Consider the following 21,080-nt stretch of genomic DNA (forward strand, 5'->3'; position numbering starts at 1 on the left):
TTTTAGGTAAAAATCCCATTAGAAAATGTCTAATCTTAAGAAAAATGTGATAGTTAATGTAATGAAAATTGAGTCATTCCCAAGAATAGTAATGAAAGAGAGAGCGCGTATTCCTTCACCTCTTCCATTATTTGGAACAAATATTTTGCACCATGAAATTTGAAAATTGGCAATTAAAGATATATTTGAAAAAGCAATTTGATAAAATCCGTATATATAAGAATAGAATAGTTGATTTTAACTCCTATGAATTTACTTTGATTGCTTACGTACATAGAAATAATATTTTCATATTATGATCAGTTCAAAGTTGGAGAGATACGTCTATTAATTAAAACAGCGAAGCAATACGTAAAATTCTTTAAGTAATTAAATATTTTATCTACTATCGCTTAAATTTTGAAAAGATGAAGCTTACAAAATCTAACGATTTTTTTCCCATCCGATTGATCATTCTAATTCTTAGTCATTGCTATATTTACAATTCATGGCCACTCCTTTTACTTTTAAGATCTCCTTCATATGCATGAGAAGAGTTAATTAATCTACCAAAAAATAGAAACAAATATAAAAAGTAATTATTTCTAATAACTTTATACATTTTAAATTAGAATGGTAATATGATTCATTTACGTTTTAAACTTTAAGATCCTTATCTGATATATATTACATATTTGTTTAAAGAAATCTAATGAAATAAAACATATTAACTATGTACATTCGTAGAATAATGGGCATCGATTATTGGTTGAATATTGGCCAAGTATAAAATCTTAATTTTGTTAAATAAGAGGCACATTATTAATCCTATTTAAAACAAATTTTATATAACCATGAAAAGGATAATTAGATTTTTTTATATGTAAAAATGAAAATCATATATTAACCGTGTTATATATGAGACTAGACATTTACTAGAATAATTTTACACCTATCTATTATAATATATGAGCAGTGAAATCCATAGTATCCTACATACTATTGTATAGATTAAATTTTAATATTTTATATCTTCTACACAAATTAAAATAAAAAATGGACTCACGACAAAGTGCGGGCCATTTCACTAGTTTAATTATAAAAATATATAACACAACATTTTACTTTTGTGTCAATTTTATCACAACGTTTGAAAATTACAATATATAGTACATCCTTTAGAGTGTAGTGTCAATTATGGCCAGACGTCAAATTTTCTGTGAAAATTAAATGGAAGGTTGATGCGGTACACTTGTAGATGAATAGTGGGCCCATACTCTTGCTACATGTGAAATAATTCATATTCTGACATGTCCGGTGTCCTTTTACCCACTCGACTCTCCCACCATCAATACTTGAATCCTATTCCCACCCCTTTACACTTATCCCGCCTCACTGCAGCCCCAAATTTCTCTTCAATTCAACAATTGGTCGTTTCTCCTCCATCTTCACCCACGAGCATGTCAGTCTCTCTCTTCACACTTTTTCCTTTTTGGTATCAATAGAATAAACTAATTAAGTTTTGCATTTCATTTTATAGGTATGAGCTTTCGTTTTCTTTCTAACAATTTTTCATTCCTTGTTCACTATATGAACTGCAATAAGTTTTATATGTGATTTTTTTTTCATTCTATCGATGGTGTGGTTGTTTTCGAAAAGAGAAATTCTATATATGAAGAGGTGGGAATGAGATTCGGATATTGATAGTAAGGGAGTCAGGTAGATAAAAGAGTACCCGGCGGGGTCATAATATTAGTTATTTTGCATGTGATAGAAGTCTGGGCCCACTATTTATCCACGAGTGCACCACATCAGCTTTTCGTTTAATTTTCACGGAAAATTTGGTGTCATGCCATAATTGACACTACACCATAAACGATGTGCTATATAGTATAATTTTAAATTAAAGGTTGTGATAAAATTGACACAAAATCAAAAAGTTATACTATGTATATATTTTTCCCTTCATTTATCAAAGAAATTTTATATCTTACACTATTATTCACATAATAGCTAGTCATGTAGCCGCGCGTTGCACAGACATTTACATTTTTTATCCTTGAAAATTAAGTTTTAACATTTTTAAAAATAAAATAAAATCGAGATTTCTTGAAATAAAATGTGTTATGCAAAACATGGGTAATCTTCGTAAATATAATTTATCACAATTAATTTATTAAATTTAAAAGAAAGCGCGTGCACATATATATATATATATGTATGGAAGATATTAGGAATGTGATCCCTTAGGCGGAAGAGAGACGAATTTGTCAAAATTAATTTATTAAATTCATTAATTTATTGAAGGTTTCCGATACCTTTACAAATTTGAAAACTTATCCCTTTGACTCCTTGAAATTTTTTAATAAGATTGAATAAATATATAATTTCCAATACGCTTACATCACTCCAACATGCTTGAAAGCTTCTCGTCCCACGAATAGAAGCTCATTTTCAACTCTCATAAGAGTAGTCTAAATTATATAGAGTTAAATGAAAAGTTCCTCCTTGAGATGGTTAAGTTACATCAATTGGGTCCTTCTAACAAAAATTACATCGCTTTGGTCCCTGGAAAATACAAATGATCTCAATCAAGTCCTTTGTTATATCAATTAGATCATTTCATATATTACTCAGGTCATTTGTTATATCAGTAAGTTCTTTGTTAAATCAATCAAATCTTTGTTACATCAATAAGATCTTTTGTTACATTAATCGGGTCCTTTGTTAAATCATTTATGTCCCTCCATCTAATCAACCGTTAATCTTGGACGAAAATTTGTGTTAACATCAAGTCGTCCTTCTGACGCACTTTTAACCATTTTTCTTATTTTTCAATTGTTTGTTTCTTTTTATTTAGAAATTTTCCTTCCTATTGTCCTTTCGTCTTCTTTCACATTATAAAAACATTTGTCTCTCATAACTTTCCCCCTCTCTTTCTAATAACTCCCTCCAAAAAACTTTTATTCTTCACTGAACATGGCTGGAAAAACAAAATTATGGAAGAATAGTTACACATTTTAAAGATTCTAAATTGGCAAAAAAAAAGTTATACATCAAAAGTAACATCTAGTATTTCTCAAAATCCAATTGTCTAATGTCTAATATACTTAGTAATAAATTCATATATAGTTGAAAAGTTTATAGGTTTTAAAAGTGTATTTCATTTGTGACATGTATTTTAATTTCAAATATGCAAGATGTGTGCCCACCCTACGCAGGACGTTTCATAACTTTTTTATTATCCAATTATAATCTTTAAAAAATAATAATTTTTCATAATTTTCTAACATGTATATAGATTATTTATAATAATTAAAACAGTTTTTATAAATCAAAATATTAATTAATGAAATTAATTTAAGAAAAAAGAAAATTATGTGATGAAAGGTTTTTTATTTTATTATAAATTTTTAATATTAATTTTTTACTTTAGTTTATTTTTTATTTTTTCAAAATTTATTAATTTATTTTAAAATTTTATTTTTATTTTAAAATTTTTCTTTAAATTTTTACGTTTTTTATTTTATTATTACATATATTTTAATTTCAATTGTTATTTTATTTTTTTTTATTTAAAAATGACATGTCAACGCCACATAGGAGCCATGTAATCAATGCTTTCATATCAGAGGCCATGAAGGGGCCATGTCATCTACTATTGATTTGTTAACCCAAAATTGACTGTTCAAGCCACATGTCAGGCTCATGTTTTTTCTTTCTCCTTTTTCATTTTCATTTTCATTTTTGCGTGTTCATGTATGTATGTATGTATATATATATTTCTTTGCTATTTTGATTTTTCATTTTTCTTATTTTTGCATTTATATTATAATAAAAATTTACCTCTGCATTAGCACGATCTAACTTGCGCATACTGTGCTTTAACTATAATGATTTTTTTCAATATGTTCATGGATGGATTAAATTGGAATGGCAAGAAAAAAAATTAAGGGTAAGAAATATAAAGATTAAAGAATTGGAGATAGATTTTGAAAAGCAAAATAAGGGGAGGTTGAACACAAGATGAGAGAGAGTGGAAAATAATATTAAGTGGGCAATATTGTCTTCTTTCTTTTATTTTAAGTCATCATATTTACTTTAAATAATGATACTTTCCACTTTTTAACCACATCCTATAAATAAGGTGCTAATTAAAAAATAAGATTCACTTTAGCAATATATAAGATGTGTAAAAAATTAGAATGGGCATCATTTTCATTACTGGGATCTTTTTTTTATATTTTTCTTATTTTCAAATTTCTCCATGAACTTTCAATATTATTTATTTGTGAAACTTTATTCTTTCTTTTGATAAATATTTATTTATTAATTCCTACTATTCAAATCGAGATTTTTTAATGCAACTAGAGTAAAAACTTCTTTTTTATTAAACTAAAAGTTCCAACTTTAATTTGAAGAATTTATTGAAAGGCTAATCTCCCATTGAATTCTTTCCCACCAAATGTATCAAAATCCATGCATAGTACAAAGGAGCACACATGAGAAATTAATTAGATTAAAACACAAATAAAAATATTAATACAACTATTATCAATTGTGAAAATAATATATTGATACATTTTCTATCAATAAAAATGTTCTCAATTATTTCTTATTTTTCATATGTAGAGAGAAAAATTCAATTGCATCCTTTTAGACTTTAGGGCGAAAATTTTAGTACTATCTTTTGGCCTTGCAATAAGGCACAAGACTACCATAATATCATATACGGATATTATATTATCATAAAAAATAGATTATTAATTATATGTTCTAAGAATAAAATTATAATTACGGACTCTTTTCTTTATGGTATCACATTAATTTTATTATTGATTATTTTAATTTATTTTTAACATTCATACTGAGTTTTTAGCTTATGATTTAAATATATTATGTACCAGGCATATTGTATGGTCAATTATATTTTATTTTTCATTCTTTAAAAAGTCTTTAGTTACTTTAATAACTGAATTACAATTACTAATTCATATTTATGATATATAATTGAATAACATTAACGAAAATGATTTTATTATTAAAATTATGTTTTAATTTTCTCAGTGAAGCGAGTGCCTTGCACCAGTAATAATATTAATTTTTACCAAAAATAAATTTATACGTGTTCCTTATAATTTTACAAATAACAATCTTATTTAATATATATTGCATTTTTTTTATTTTTTATGTATTACACAGACATGTAAATTTACTTCATATAGATTTCATACAAATTAATGAAAATGTTTTATCACAATCTTTATTAACATCTTTTAGTTTACCTCAAATTTATAGAAGTAGGGGTTACTACTTTTTTTTATGGAGGGATAAATTGACTATACTTTGATAGATTGACATATTTTTCTTTTTTCTATAACTTATGATTATATTTTGAGTTGAAAATAGTATTTTCAAGTTCAAGTGTTTAGTATTTTTACTATTTATGATGTACTGAATAAAGTACTAAGCACTTCAATTGAAATTAATAAACACGTGAATTGAAAATAAAAATAATAAACTTTTGTATTAATGACGAGTAAATTAAAAGTATTAAATAATGTAAATGAATTATTTGAATTAAAAGCATAAAATGTGTGATGATTTTGTGTCATTTTAGTCAGAACAATAACAAACCTAAAATTAATAATAGAAAAAATCAGAAAACCCTAATCAGTGCCTCCGTCCTCGATTCGCCGACATCTCTCCGTCCGGCGACTGCTACTCCACATTGCGGGCCGCCCCGAACCACTGCTTATATGTTGGCCCAGGCCACGGCGAGCCGCTGCTGCTCTGTACCCTGCTGTTGCTCCGCTGCGAGAATCTCTATTCCCGGGCCCTCACACCCCTCGTAAAACCTGAGTTGTACTTTACCCCATCGAATTGCCGGCGCGATCCGGGAACAGAATCGGAGACCGATGCCTCTCTACGACTGTGTGCTGCTGCTGAAGCCCCATGTCAAGAAGGACGCTATGATGGAGTTGGTGGCTCGGGTCGGGAAGCATGTTTTCCGGAGAAATGGGGTCCTCACCGAAATCAAATCCTTTGGGACTGTTCAGCTCGGCTATGGCATCAAGAAGCTCGACGGAAGGTACTTCAAGGTAATTTGAACTGCTCTGCTCTGGTCCTCCATTTTCGCCGTGCTCTGCTGTTCACCTCATCGCCGCCGAGCTGAATCCGAATTTCAGCTCCCACCCGTTTGCGAAAATCGATCTTTCTACGTTGCCCGCCAACCCAAAATCCAATCTCTAGCCATCGATATACCTCAATTTCGTCATTCCAGTTAGTTAAAACTCGAGTTTGGAGGCCACCCACATAGCCAAAATTTAATCTTTTGTGAACTTTTGGAAACATTGAGAGTTACTTCTGGGTTTTCACCGAAACCTATCAAAGTATTTGTCTTTCGAGATGTTTGGTGGATAGGCAGGAGAAATCAATGGTTCTTTTGAGTTTCTGCTTATAAAGGAAGTGTTTGTTGTTTAGTCTTGAGGGTTTCGAATCAATGAGCAAGAAGGCAATGCAGCTGTTCGATAATAATAAAGATGGGTTCTTATCTATCCGCAGTATGGGCTCTCAGTTGAGCCTTGTAGACTCAGACTTCTACATTGTGGGTGGATATTTGCGAGAGTTGGGCAAATGGGAATCGATTTTTGGGTCTCACTGAATCCTCCAATTGAAACACTTTGTTCTTTCTCTTCTTGCTTCCGCAATTGAATAAGAGAATTTCAGCTAGTTGAGCCGCAGAGTCTTGATATTGTTTTGATACTTTTATTGTGCGATGATTAGTAATCTCTAATTGAAGGCTGATCTTATAATTCTTAGCACCCATGAGAAGTATAGAGCCCTCTGCTTCTGCCTTGGTCCTTACTCTTGAGCGAACATTTTCATTTTCGGATCTTCTGCAATAAGATTGACCAAGTAGCATCCAGTCTTGTTAGCTATGCTTTAGTTCTGTATAAATTGGCATCCATATGAATTATTGAAATACAGAAATGGGTGACCTATCGGCATAAGTAATCTGCAAATCACCTATTAGTTTGTTTAGATGACTTTGTCGAACTTATCTATAGTTGAAATTCTGCCCTAATTGTTAACAATAAAATTGACCAGATGGTGTGCTACTTCAATTTCGGAGAGATGAGTTGGGGTTGCTTGTCAAAAAGTTTCTCGATGCTCCAAAGACAGTGAAATCTTGTTTGTTTTGGGTGTTGATATTTATTTTGTTCTCCAAAATAACTTTCTTCCAAGGCATCATTTACAATGCAGTATCTCATTACGTCTTATTGGAAGTGTCTAATCACATGTGTATCCGTTACTTGAGCCCATGCTTTATGGTAAAAAAGAACTGATGCTAGTATGAGCGTGACATTTTCAGCTGACCTGAATCCATATTAAATGTATATTCCCTTTAGGACTCCTTCTATATCATCCTCCCAGAGTCTTCTCTCATGTCTAGGCTAAGTCCAGATCCTGTGTGTGAAGGCTCTCCTATGATATTTTCTTATAGATTATCCTTGGGTATAATATTGAATATACCTTGTGAAAAAGGGGAAGAAAGAGGAATTCTCCAAATTTTTGTATTTTACGGAAAAACTTTGTATGCTTTTAGCTTATTTGGTTCCTTCCTGTTGTATCTGCTGATAATGTATTGAGTATTATCTGTGCCGTTCGAGCTCAACCTGGGGCTGGAATGCTAGTAGGCAGACCATAGATGATGTAGAAATGGACTGAACCTGAGTTTTGGCTAAATTTTGTATGTACTTAATATCGATGATCTCCCTCAGATTGTTGCAATACCTACTAGCATGGGGCAGATTAGAATGTTGGCGTTGCAATAGATATAGATCAGTATGCACAGAATATCTTGAGTAAATTTAGAATGCGATGCATCTGATTGACATTTTTCATTGCTAAGGCAATGGAAATAGCTTAATCATTACAAAGAAACAACTTTAATTTTTAAAAAAATATATATTTCTTAATGAATTGAAAGCGAAGATGAACAGTAACTTCAAAGGGTGAGCAATATTGTAAACTGTCTTGTAAAGTTTCACTCTTAAAATGCTGTAGAACTTATTTTGTTTGATTATCAAGGAGAGGAGACTGGGAAAGATTCCTGATTTGATTCAACCCCAATTGAGTGAATCAGGTTCTTTAATTTTATAGTTTATTTGAAGATTCAGTCGTAACAATTACAGCTTGTTTTCTTTTTGGGGTTGAAACAGGGCCAGTTGATGCAGATGACGATGATGGCGACCCCAAACATCAACAAGGAGCTGCACTACCTGAACAAGGAAGACAGGCTACTCCGGTGGCTTCTTGTGAAACACAGGGAAACCGAATTCGGGCTGGACTTCCTCAGCAGTGACGACGTAAAGAGAGAGCTGAGCATGTTCCCCCGTTCCAGCATATTTGAAGATGAGGATGTTGACGAGGACGAGGACGAGGACGAGGATGAGGACGAGGACGAGGATGAAGAGTACACAGAGGACAAGGAGGAGACGACGAATCAAGGGTGATTGTTTAATGCAGTCAAGGTTTTACTTTAGCGTCAGTGCTTTTTCAGGTTTTAGATGAAAGATTCCATCCATACATGCTCACTTATCGGCCTTGATGAAACTGATGTTTGTTCATGCCCTTCAGGTCGAGTTTGAGTTGTTACAATCTCCGGTTTTGTCCTTGGAATAATGCTCTGAATGCTGAAGTTTATGTTTGGATCTACTGTTCAGGAGAGTGCTCATTGAAAGTTTTAAGGTATTTGTATTTCAGATATGATTTAGATTCAAGCCCATATATCAATGCCATAATAGAAAATGTTATTGAAATTCGATCTCAGAATGTTTCTACTAAGCTGCGCTTTTAAAGCTTCCATAAGCGGGTTATAGTTCTCGAGGTGTTTTAAGGATTGAAGCCCAGAAATATTTCCTAAGACCAATGTTGACCTAACCTTTTACGCTGGACCCCCTTGACCTAATCCGTTGTGTACAGAAAGCTTCCTTCAGCAAACGCGATTGGATTTAAGTTTTTCTGATACATCGCTGATAATCGTTTCAAGTTATAAAGCAAAAGAGCATATAGACGAGCTTGAATTTAGCACATGAGTGGCACACCTGCTCGCCGTTGGACATGGTAATTAGATCTTGAATTCTTCCCAAGATGAGATGAACCCAGCTAGACAGTTGTAGTAATGTCTCATCATAAGTTTCATCATCTTAGCCATTCGAGTATTTGATCATCCTCTGCAGCACGATCATCCTCGCCAGCCTTATTTCCCGGCTACAATAATTGGCATGCTACTCTATATCATCTCAATGGAAATTTACTAGGTCATGGTCATTTGTCTTGTCAGATTTCCTTCTAATGGGGGACTCGAACACGCCTCTTCTAACTATTTTGGTGTCGTTTGGTGTTCTTGTCACAACGAATGCTGGAATTTCAATAGAATTTTGTGTCATGAATGAGAATCTTGGTGGAATCTGAGGTTAATCAATCTCTGTCACATACATTGTAATCCCCACTCAGGAGTTGATTTGCTCGATTAAGACGTGCATGCAGTGGATTTTACCAAACATACCATTATTAACGTTGCTCAGTTATTTTGTTAAGAGAATTCTTAACTAGTTGACATCAACTTAGAATTCCCAAGGACTTATGGCAATAGCTTAAACCAGGAACATCATGAATGTCAAGATCCAGTCGAGAAATGCTGCATCTTGGATATATATCAAGATGATCTATCAAATTTTAAGGTGTCCAAATCTCGAACCAAGCAAATGGAAAACGTTTCAGAATATGCAATAGCCATATAAAGCGGAACGTTTCATTGCATTCCCTTGTTCACCTACATAGAAACCTAAGCTGACCACTTTCTGAAGTACACAAAACTCGTATGACCTTGGTATAGGTTACCGGAAAGAAAACATTCGAATTATCGCAAAACCATTTCCAGCTTGGTCTTTTTGGCACAGAAGACGGCCCTCTTGGATGTATAGTATAATGCAGACTCCAAGCATATATTATTCCGAGATGCTGTAAGCAGTGTTATTGGAAAAGTATCTATGGTGGGGAAAAAGGAACAATCTCGATGGCTACAACAAAGTGCAGAATATAACACAAACAGTAGACTCGCCTCATCAAACTTTTTTTTTTTTTAATGCATCCATTTTTACAACATACTCTGAAGGCTAAAGCAGAAGTATCTCAACTATTTCCACAGTATCGTACTAACTGCAACTTCCCACCGTTAAGAAACTAGCGCCGAGGATGTATAGTACCTGCCAACTTAAAGAGCACGATCTCTTTGTATGTCTCAGTTTCTCACTGCAGGCACTGACTGCGCAGATGCAATCAACTGGGCCATAACAGTGGCATACTGAACTGCAGTGTGCTGTGAAGTGTAGTTGTCGGAGAGACCAAACTCTGAGAAGTTTGGTTCTGCGTGGATGAAGCGCCCCGGCAAAGATCTCTTCGACAGTGTTTCTTGCCATATCTCAGTGAAGTCCTCCATGATTTCTCGGGATTTCTCCAGAGAAGAAATTGGAAGATACTCCACCTGCAAAGGGAAGAACCTGGACTTATTAGCTGTTCAGATCTCTTTTTCTAAGTCAGAAAATAGGACAAAATAGAAGGATCACTGATTGTACTTTCTTCCATAAAATAACAAAAGTGCACCACGAGAAGACCAAGATTTGTAAAGATCCCTCTCGGAGTTCATTACTCCACTCCTATGTCAAATTTATGGTTGTAAAAGGTTATTTGTTGAGCAAAGATGTTGCAATCAGAGATAGTACAAAGGTTGAGTAAAACAGGTAGAAAAAGCAACTCTCTGAGGCAGAACTCTGGAGAAGGTACGAGCAATTTCTTTTAAAGATGATAAAAGGAGCAGTCCTTTCTAAGCACATTACACAGGATAAGGCAACTTGGCAACAGAGTTTCCACAGAGTTTGGTTCTCACAAACAATCATATATAGCTAGGGTTGTGCTTCAGTTATGCTATAGAAAAATAACAGCGAGAGCAACTTTCAACAAACACGGAAATTCGGAAACCTGAAACGTCAATCAGATTCACTAATGGTACATACAATCAAATAGAGGGTCAAAGGAAATGGTGAGAATGGGCCTGACAGTCGGAGATTCCTTTGTTTACAGCCTCTATGGTCACAAAAAACTTAGTCTTATGTTGTAGCTATTGATGGTCAATAGACAGTGCATTGCAAATGTCAACAAGGTAATAACTGCACTCAAAAACATATCATACGCCGGGCAGCTCATTGTAGATGCCAATACTCTAGAAGATTATATATATATATATATATATCAGAGAGGGCTTAATCATTTGATAAACTTTCAACCCATTGTCACATATTAATGATTAATGCAATAATTAACATACACCCACAAAAATATACTGATCAGCCCCAATATTCACTTAAATGTTGGTCTCTATTAAGTAAAATTGTCAAATTGAAATAACAGCTTAAAAGATTAAGAGAAATCTAGTCAAATGATTAGTAAGGATCAAAACCAAGATATCCCACATCTCATGACAAGCCAGCTAACCTGAAAAGGATGTGTACAGAATACAACTTTGCCAGGGATAAATGGTTCACACAATTCCTTCGTTGGGATATTATTATATACCAGAAAGGCTCATAATCACCTCTGGTTTCTACTTAGAAAACATCCAAATTGATCTTTGTTTTTGGTGAAATCCAAATCGGTTTTGAACCTTTTAAACTGTATTTGGACAAAGGGGAATGGAGGGAAAGGAAATGGAAGGAGTAGACTCTACCTTTGTTTGGAGAGTTCATTGAGGGAGAGGGAAGAAACACTATTCCCTCCCCTCCCCAACCCTTCCCTTTGCAAACAAATGGAAAAAAAATCACATTTGGTCCTCTAATTTTTGCATGGTTTGTCCTTTTTTTTCATTTCCTTAATTTGTTTCATCACACAATCTGAATACTTTTCCACTCTAGTCCTGCTCCTTCTATTCTTTTTTTGCTCATTGTCCTCCTGTACCTTAATTGCTTTTATGCTTCCATCATTTCATCCAATTTACTACTGAAATTCGTAACATGGAGTGTCCATCTATGTTTTCAAGTGGATGATAATTCACCAATTCTCTAGCTACCAAATAAACTGAACCAGCGTTATTCAAACCGATGAATTAAACTCTGATCCAGATACTTTACCTTTTTTAAGCGTGAAATACTTGGATTTATCAGTTTGAATAAGATTGGTTCATTTTAATTGAGAGCCAAGAAATTGATGATGTCATCCACATGACACCTTATGAAGTGGACAGTCCAAATGACCAACTTTTCATTGAAATGATAAAATAGAAAAAGTAATAAAAGATATAGGAGCAATATGAAAAAAAAAATAAAGAAAATTACAAACAATAAAAATTGCAAAGTTACGGATGAATGAACAAAAAGAAGGAAAGGATTAAAAGAGAGCATGCAGAGCTTCAGCATTTAATGCATACTTTTTCTTAAAGAAATTTCCTACCCTCCAAATTGGCAGAATTTGGACACATTAGCTCAGTTTTTCCTCTCCATCCTAGTAAAAGCCCAAGAAGATATGTTCACCCATCTCCAATCCTCTCCATTGTTAAGAACTCACAAACAAGGAAGACAGTTTTCCTCTACTCCCCATTGTTAAAAACTCTCAAACAGTAAAAAGATGCTGTAGCAAAAGAGTAATGAAGCAGTATGAGAGTGATACCTCCATTACTATTCCTCTAAGATTCTCTGAATGGCTCGGGACAACTTTCCCAACTCTCACCTGGAAATCACCAAGATGATACTGAAATCCCTGCAAAATGAAATCACAGATAAAAAGCACTATCAATGTCCCGGCAATAATAGCATAACATGAAAAAACCATGTTGGGCTCTTCATTCTCACTAACATAAGAAAGAGCCAAACGTCAGACATCCACCAGATAGAAGACACCATATGCTCACTATTCTAGCAGATCTAGATTTCAAAATTTAGAATTAAATTATTTGCATTTATATGATCATTTGATGCAGTACACTAACTATGCCCCCTGCAACTTATAAAAAACTAACAAAATGCATTTAGGACACTAACCTCAAAAACAAGCGTCACTCTTGATTTGTAGGATTGCAATTTCTCCATGATGTTTTGAATAGATAGATCGGCTTCAACAACAATCCGATGACTTCGAAGGGTAAAGTAGCACTTATTCGGCTGTTCAGGCAGTGAAATCCCGATAAAATCTCGCGGAATCTCAGAGGGAGCTGTCTGGTCTATTGAACAACTCAACTCAAAATCACATTGCACAATGAACAGCTTAAATAAAAATAGAAAACCATACAAATAGAGTTATAACGATTAGCTAAATAATGTAAAACCTAAGCACCCCCTCTTTGATGTAACTTGCCATTTTGAATTTGACCCCGTCTTCTAACCAAAAATGAAAAGCCAACTAAATTGAGTGTAGACAACAATTATCGCCCCAGACCCCTTCATATTCATCTTTTTAATCCAGTAATTCCTCTCTCAAACAGGGGCACCCTCCTATCTTTTGTTCTTCTTAGTCAAATAGAGTTAGACATATTATTCAAAAATTGGCGCTTCAGATTTCACTATGTTTAGGTTAATATTTTAATGGATTCCACATATTAGTGTTGTGGATGCTATGAGAATTCCACAATGGAATAGCAATGCGAGGAAAATAACAAATTTTCATTTAATAAAGTTTCACATCATGGCACTGTCAAATCTTAGGTTTGACAAATATGTGACATGGCACAATTCAAACAAAAATAATCAGATTCATTTCAAACCAAATATACAGTGAGGCATACAAGTGCTGCAAATTTCAAAGCTATCATGAAATCTAAACAACTTAAAACATGGCAATAAAATTAATAGAATAGCATTGACGCATAATGTCAGGTCCCCGAAGTAAGTCAAGAAACTTCGCTAAGGAGGTGCTACATTCTCTACGATTTTAGCTCCGATAGGTACTTTGCAGTTACAAAGAAATGAAGCCAACTGAAATTTCTGACTTACCTCGAAAGATAGGTTTGTAATAGGTCAGATTGGCCTTCCAACGACCTTTAACACCATTAATAGTCTCTGCACATTGGGAGACTTCTGCAAGGATTTGGCTGTTCACAGTTGTTCCTGGATTCAGTTGCCAGTGAAAAACCCTAGAGCAGCAATCAATTACTGAGAATGATAACAGCAAAAAAAGATGAATATCATTATCGCTCTAGATTGAAAGGCATGGATTGTGGATGATTGATTACCATTTTACAGGCATGGTCTCTATGAGAAGTAGCAGTCTTCGAGTGTGTCTCTGCTGCCGCTTGGATCACCAACATCATTTGATCATCACATAGTTAATAAATAGCCTATCGCAAAAAATGATAGCCAAATTTTCCTAAACTTGTCTAAATTCTCAATTCTAAGGATGAAATATCGCATGCTTTTAGGGAATTATACCCCAACAGCCAATAAGGCTAGAGTACAAAGTCCAGAGAAGATAATGGGCTTAAGTTGATAAAATTGATATCCGGGGGATTCAAAGACGACTTGCAAGCCAACTCCCAATCTCCCTTGAGTGCCTAAAAGTTTGCATTAGCTAATTAACACTAATATTCGGAAAAAACATAATGTATATCAGTTACATCCTAATCAATCCAAATGTTCATTCACACAAAAATAAAATTCAGTAAGAACTTTCTTGAAAATTCATGTTTTTAACTACCAAAAGAAGAAGCAATGGGAGCCTTCCCCAAGGCTCCTGGGATTTCAGCAATTGAACATCCATATCCATATATGAAGTCTTAGGCGTGTCAAATACATTATATATAAATACAAATATATACGTGTATATATATATATATATATATATAGATAGATAGATAGATATATACATGGAAATCATGATATCTGAATATGTACACAAATAAAATGATGGAGATGCTAACAACTAGAGAAAAATATTTTCCATCTTTTTCAAGAGTCACGAGTCATGATTTCAAGTCCCATTTCAACAAGCACCAGCAAGGCATTAAAACCCAAAAAATGGAAAAGAAAAGAAAACCTATTACTAGTTCAATCAACTAGAAATTTTACCAAGAAAAAAAAAATGGAAACCCAATATTAGTACAACTCCGTCCATCAGAAGTCACAAGGAGAGTGATCAAGACAACAGAATGCTCCAAAGCTATCAATAAGTCTAATAGCATCTGCTACTACTCAAATGGAATAAAACAATTAATGTAAACGGATGGCCAAATCAATCAAACAATAAGGTGGCAGTCGGTGCATTACCATTTAAGATTCTTGGGGATCTAGATTTCCCACACAGATAGATTACCACCTTTAAAATTATGTTCGGCATGGACTGGTAATCTCACTAGTAATCCATTTTCCCTTGTTTCATATAAAAAAGAGATCACCGGGAAAGTTGTGTCTTTTACTAAAATATCCTCAAATAAAAACTCTCATTACATAACCACATGATAACTATGGTGCTTTGAACCCCAAGGTGCCCAAGCCGATCACCCACTCATTGATGACCGGTGATCGCCAACCGACAACACCCCATCTCTGGATACCAGAGATGCACCAAAAAAAAAAAAGAAAGACTTTTATCACAACAAGGAATGAACCGAAATCAATTCAAAAATTTGGAAAAGAGGAGATAAAATTGTTCCATTCCATCACGAACAAAGATCAAAACCAGCAGAGAAATCAGAGTAATTCCACATCCAAGTCAGCAGTGAAATTGCAAGGGAAATCAGCAATTTCAATTCAATCAAATTATGAAATTTCAATATAATTTGGCTGATACAAAGCATGAATCAGCCCATGCCCCAATATGAAACTGAGATCAACCACGACGCAACCAGATATCAACCACAATGCCCAACATGAGGATACTTCCATCAGTTCAATGCGATATCATCATCATCATCATATATACGTGCATGAGATCAACGAAAATGCAAAGAGAGAAATGGGCAGCATTATATCCGATTGGTACCAGAGGTCAGTGATACGGGCAAGAGCTGGAGTAGGGCAATAGTCGGCGATGGCCAGGAGGCAGCGACGGACAGGAGGCGGCGAAGAGCGGAGACGGGCAGGAGGGGGCGAAGGGCGGAGCCGGGCGACAGGTAGAGATGGAAACTGGCAGGAGGCGGCGACGGTGAGGAGCCGCCGCCGACGAGCTGGTGAGGCGAAGAGGGAGGAGGAGAATGTGGGGAGAGGACTGATTCTGATACTTTCTGCTAAGGTAGGAAACAATAAAAGCGTCAAAAGTTTAGAAGTCAAATTAATATTTTGTTAAAGAAAAGGATCATTTTGCAATAAATGGAAATTAGGGAATCCAAGAGTGATTACCGGTAACTGAGGGCGCCCCTTCTCTCTGATTCTCCTAACTGCTGCATTCTGCATTCTCTCTCTCTCTCTCTCTCTCTACCTTCTTCTCTTCGGATTGATCCAACATCAAAAGCACAAGTCTCTGCCGTCGTCTCTTTTGCAAGATTTGGCTTGTTGGGTTTATCTCCAAACAGGTGGGTTTTCTTCTGAACTTCGACCTGGGTCGAGTCCTGATGAGCACTTTTGTTGCCTTTTGGGAGAGGCCCGTTGCTGGTTCTGAGTCTTGTTCGTGAAAGATCTCGCATGATTTGTGAGCTGAATCTGAAAATCCGTTTCTGTGCAATCTGGCTTGCATACAGTTCTTGTGTGTGTGTGTGTGTGTGTGTGTGTGTGTTGATAAAAGGCGCTGTTTAGTGGATGCTGTTAGATAGTCTATATCTCATGGATAACTTTGAGACATTATGCTACTGCTCCCCCCACCGCCTCTACTTGGATTGTTCGTTTTGATGGATCTCCAGATTAGAAATCTGCGGTTTCCATCGGCTAGATCCGATTGGGATTGCACTTTCTGTAAAATGGGCATCATCGTAATGCGTCGATCCAATATTAGTAGATTTTGGTAATTGGGTTTGATTGATCATGGTGAATGCTATTGTCCGGTGTTGCATTGCTCGCATCCGGAGGGGTTGCTTACTTGCTTACTAATCTGTATAGATCAAGGTCGGTCAAATGTGCTAGCTGTTTCTGGTGACTGAATGATTCCTCCTTACTAAATGCAGGGCTTAGCCTTCATTTGAGCTTTTGTCCTCATGGGAAGTGCTGTTGATGCTGCAACCATGGTACTACCTGCAATTTGTTAACTCTATGTTTCGTGATTTTGTTGTTTACATTGTTCATGTTTGGATCTTGAATGAAGATCACCTTACTCCTTCAGCTGTTTCTGGATTTTCATACTTTTTGAATCTTGGTTATTATATTATTTATGCCCAAGCTACCGTAATTTGTCTGATCTCTACATTTGGATCTGCCTGATGCCCTGAACAATTGTGTGTTGTTATGCATGAGATCTCTTGGCTCTTCGCTCGTGTATTTCCTAAGCATGAGAAACAGGGGTAGTACTTTACTGTTAGCATCTCATATAGACCTCACATATGACAGAAGTGAAAGGAAGGAAGTATACAAATTTGCAAATACACACACAGACACACACACACACATATATATTCGCTGTATGTTTTAAATACAGAAGAAAGTAGGATCATTTTAAGTGGAGAACTTTTTGCTGGACATAACAATATAGGTAGTCATTCATTGAAAATGTTACGAAATGACTTGGCAAATTGTTTTGTGAACAAATAGCACTGAATCGATTCTTAGTGGCTTGACTGCTTTAGAAGAATCTGTCCTTCAGTAAGATATTATTAAGTTGGACTGTTGAAGTGGTTCTGGTGATGTTGATCTTAAAATTGAATATGCTTTCAGGAGGCAACTCAAAGGTTGATCAAGAAGAAACCAACTGTTGTTTTTGTCTTGGGTAAGTTTATACTCTTTTTTCACATGATTTTCACTTCTGACTACTCTTTTTTTGTCCTTATACCCTTCCATATTGGCCATGGTTCCATCTATTTTTCTACCCTCTGAAAATTATCTAGACAGTACGTTTGTGCTTTCAATTCTACTCTAAATAAAATATTTATATTGAACCTGTAGTTATAATCTATAAGCTCTCTTCCTTCTACCCTCAGATAACCAGCGCAGACTCCTTAAGTTGGTTCCACTATCTGTTTGATTTCCCAGGTGGACCAGGCAGTGGAAAGGGTACACAATGTGCAAATATAGTTAAACATTTCGGATTTACTCATCTCAGTGCTGGTGATCTTCTTCGAGCAGAAATTAAGTCTGGTTCAGAAAATGGGTACGCAGTATTTTAAATTGTAAATTTCACATACAGACCATCTCATTATGAAAGGCAGAACTTTGAGCATTTTAGTAATTACAGAGTTCTATTCAAAGATTGTCTTAGGGCTGTGGATTTTAATGCAACTGGTAGCAAGAAAGACGCTTTCTTGAGCAATATTAATCTTCCTTATTACTTTGCAAAGCTGTCGTATAGCGTGGCATCAACTGGTACTCGTCAATCTAATAATGTCATAATGAGTCTCTTTGTTGATATCTTAACATGCATATTATGGACAATGGCTTCATCCATAAATAAGTCTACAATGCATCTGTGCAATTGTGTTTTTCACCTTTACGTTAGTCTGTGCACTATTTTCCGAGTTTCCATAATCCACCTGTCATACATTAGTTTTCCATTTGCCTCTTCTTAGCATTTATGCATTGGTTGATGAAATTTCTTTCTTTCTGACAATTACAGAACTATGATCGAGAATATGATTAAAGAGGGAAAAATTGTACCTTCAGAGGTAACCATCAAGCTTCTCCAAAACGCAATGCTGGAAAGTGGCAATGACAAGTTTCTTATTGATGGTTTCCCTCGCAATGAGGAGAATCGTGCTGCATTTGAGGCTGTTGTAAGCTTCTATTAAACTCGTCTGTTTTGTTGGTTTTAGCCACTCTACGTCAATGTATTATTGGGTGGAAGAACCTTTTCAGCATAATTCATATTTCTGACTCATACTGATATTTATCCTGGGCAAACATGTTCTTTCAGACAAAAATTGAACCGGCATTTGTGTTGTTCTTTGAGTGCTCTGAAGAGGAGATGGAGAGGCGACTGCTCAGTAGAAACCAGGTAAAGAGGCCATTGCCACTTTTCGCATTGGTGAACAATCATGGACCTACTATATATATATATATTTTTTTCTGGTGTGTACCTTGGTTTTCGGAAGCCCATTGGGCCCCGATTAATCCAACTCGAGTCGGGTCAGCCCACTAAGGGGTAAAGCTCTCCCAATCGCAGATTTTTTGCATTTGTAGGAGCTTGAACCCGAGACCTTACTTAAACTGAACGAGTACTGAACCGCTTGAATCCACCCACATTGGTATCTTCTATCCTTTTTAGTACCTAAATGTTTTCCTCTTTTTTCTATGGTTAAGGGAAGAGAAGATGATAACATTGAAACAATAAGGAAGCGTTTTAAGGTTTTTGTGGAGTCTAGCATGCCTGTGGTAGAGTACTACGAATCCAAAGGAAAAGTTCGCAAGGTTAGACTCTTTTCATGCACTGGGCATGCTTCATTAGTAATTTGGTGGTTATTGGTGTCCAACAAACTGGAATTTGCTCCTTTTACCTGCAGATTGATGCTGCAAAGCCGATTGAGGAGGTCTTTGAGGCAGTTAAAACTGTTTTCACTGCCCAAGATGATAAGGTGAAGTGGCAATCAACTCTCTCATAATAATTGTTAGTACTGGAATGGGGAATGGAGCCTCTCCAGGGTCAAAAGAAGTTCTAAGGTTAATTTAATTTCAGGAATTTCTTTTTTTCTTTTTTTGGCAGTTAATTGATACAAGTGCTTTCTCTTTTCTTTCTTCTCTTTTTTTTTTTCCTTTTACTTTACTCAAATTTGTTGATTGGCCTTTTTTGTCCTTTCCATCTGTAAACTGCAACTTCATAATAGCATACTCAAAATTAGCATCAATTTATGGGTGGCTTTGTTCAGGTTGCTGCATAGGTGTGGCAGTCGTTCCCTTCCCAAGACGTCAAGGTACTGTTTTCATCTTAAAGTTCTGAAATTCATCAGCTTAATTATCTATCTTATTCTCATTTTAAGGACAAACACAAACTGCATGTAAGCAAGCTGCACGATTGAGATCAACAACAAATATAAAACTTGGTTTCTTATTATATCTGAAGCCGTTTTCATAAATTGCTTCGTATGCTGATGGATAGTGGATTGGGAAGTTGATATGAGGATCATAGCTCCTGCTGGATCTTCTTTTCTTCTGACCTACCTGCAAGAGAATCATTCTTACGATGTATAAATTTTTTTTGCAGGTTGTGGTATGTTAAATTCGAGTTGTTGAAATTACACGAGGAATTCTGCGCTCTGGTTAATTGCCTCCTGCTAATATTGAGCTATTAATTAATTATATTATAGAAGATTTATTATTTGGTGGGATGTCATGCCTCTAGCCCCATTTTTTACTGTAATTTGTGACTTCAGTCATGTGAGAATGTAACGATGCACGATTATATAAGAATAATAATGATTTCCTTCGTTATCTCATATTCTTTTTTTTTTTGGCCACCAAGATCATGCAACTACATGGATTAAGATAATATATATTTCTCTCTCCTAGAAAAAAGATAATATATTCTCTTATCTTCAGTCATAAAATAATATAAAGGACCTAACATGTTGTTACTAAAATCTTATTATGGATAATTAAATCATAAATTAATAAAAATCTAAAATTTGAGGGATCAAATTGATTTTTCACACATAATTATTAAAAAAATTTGATATTAACAAATAATTAGGATTGCCAATTAATATATAGCAAAAAAAAAAAACTTCACCGCCACGATGTCTCCAGGATCTACTCTAGCCCCACTTATGTTTTCCGAATTTTCAATTTCATAAAGAGAAAATGGATAACCAAATCAATTCTTGAATATGCACAGACGCGAAAGGTAATCTCACACGCTTTGAGAGAGTTAGTATCTATCTTACACTATTATTTAAGGAAATTTCTCATGTTGTAACACAATCACATATATTCCTTATAATTAAGTTTATTGTAAAAAAATAATAATTTATATAAACCCTAAAA

The 21,080-nt window shown here is 34.9% G+C and overlaps 3 protein-coding genes across 6 annotated transcripts; 2 read left to right on the forward strand and 1 right to left on the reverse strand.

The window, feature by feature from the left end:
- The first annotated feature begins 5,593 nt into the window (after nt 1–5,593).
- Nucleotides 5,594–8,804, forward strand: LOC116194756 (protein SHQ1 homolog). Its single transcript, XM_031523645.1, has 2 exons — nt 5,594–6,080; nt 8,205–8,804. Exons 1-2 carry the CDS (start codon nt 5,898–5,900, stop codon nt 8,496–8,498), a joined length of 477 nt encoding a protein of 158 aa, XP_031379505.1. The 5' UTR covers nt 5,594–5,897; the 3' UTR covers nt 8,499–8,804.
- Nucleotides 8,805–9,966: 1,162 nt separating this feature from the next.
- Nucleotides 9,967–16,259, reverse strand: LOC116194753 (mediator of RNA polymerase II transcription subunit 20a-like). 3 transcript variants are annotated; one of them, XM_031523643.1, is made up of 7 exons: nt 16,009–16,257; nt 14,460–14,581; nt 14,264–14,316; nt 14,025–14,164; nt 13,077–13,255; nt 12,706–12,795; nt 9,967–10,531 (listed from the first exon to the last, which is right to left on the reverse strand). In XM_031523643.1, the coding sequence occupies exons 3-7, from the start codon at nt 14,275–14,277 to the stop codon at nt 10,289–10,291; spliced, it is 666 nt and encodes a 221-aa protein (XP_031379503.1). In that variant the 5' UTR covers nt 14,278–14,316; nt 14,460–14,581; nt 16,009–16,257; the 3' UTR covers nt 9,967–10,288. The 3 variants fall into 3 exon arrangements, with proteins under 3 accessions (XP_031379503.1, XP_031379502.1, XP_031379501.1); XM_031523642.1 differs by lacking the exon at nt 14,460–14,581 and having other exon boundaries at nt 14,264–14,319; nt 16,009–16,259; XM_031523641.1 differs by lacking the exon at nt 14,460–14,581.
- A 126-nt stretch (nt 16,260–16,385) lies between these two features.
- Nucleotides 16,386–20,533, forward strand: LOC116194754 (UMP-CMP kinase 4-like). 2 transcript variants are annotated; one of them, XR_004154520.1, is made up of 10 exons: nt 16,386–16,537; nt 17,123–17,182; nt 17,826–17,877; nt 18,141–18,258; nt 18,721–18,877; nt 19,018–19,098; nt 19,404–19,511; nt 19,604–19,760; nt 19,967–20,011; nt 20,302–20,533. XR_004154520.1 is itself a non-coding variant. In XM_031523644.1 (10 exons), the coding sequence occupies exons 2-9, from the start codon at nt 17,153–17,155 to the stop codon at nt 19,976–19,978; spliced, it is 630 nt and encodes a 209-aa protein (XP_031379504.1). In that variant the 5' UTR covers nt 16,386–16,537; nt 17,123–17,152; the 3' UTR covers nt 19,979–20,011; nt 20,302–20,533. The 2 variants fall into 2 exon arrangements, 1 of the variants encoding a protein (XP_031379504.1); XM_031523644.1 differs by having other exon boundaries at nt 19,604–19,675.
- Nucleotides 20,534–21,080: the final 547 nt, after the last annotated feature.

Source organism: Punica granatum, chromosome 2, assembly GCF_007655135.1.
Source record: "Punica granatum isolate Tunisia-2019 chromosome 2, ASM765513v2, whole genome shotgun sequence".
Lineage (NCBI taxonomy): Eukaryota > Viridiplantae > Streptophyta > Magnoliopsida > Myrtales > Lythraceae > Punica > Punica granatum.

Bases quoted from the DNA above. Each gene is read 5' to 3' on its own strand.
- LOC116194754 (XM_031523644.1), top strand. From the start codon at position 17,153: ATGGGAAGTGCTGTTGATGCTGCAACCATG. The intron at 17,183-17,825 runs GTACTACCTGCA...ATATGCTTTCAG, and splicing joins CTGTTGATGCTGCAACCATG to GAGGCAACTCAAAGGTTGAT. The intron at 17,878-18,140 runs GTAAGTTTATAC...TTGATTTCCCAG, and splicing joins AACTGTTGTTTTTGTCTTGG to GTGGACCAGGCAGTGGAAAG.
- LOC116194753 (XM_031523642.1), bottom strand. The intron at 12,796-13,076 runs GTTAGTGTCCTA...TTCATTTTGCAG, and splicing joins GAGTGACGCTTGTTTTTGAG to GGATTTCAGTATCATCTTGG. The intron at 10,532-12,705 runs GTATCACTCTCA...TTCCCTTTGCAG, and splicing joins TTAGAGGAATAGTAATGGAG to GTGGAGTATCTTCCAATTTC.
- LOC116194756 (XM_031523645.1), top strand. From the start codon at position 5,898: ATGCCTCTCTACGACTGTGTGCTGCTGCTGAAGCCCCATGTCAAGAAG. The intron at 6,081-8,204 runs GTAATTTGAACT...GGGTTGAAACAG, and splicing joins TCGACGGAAGGTACTTCAAG to GGCCAGTTGATGCAGATGAC.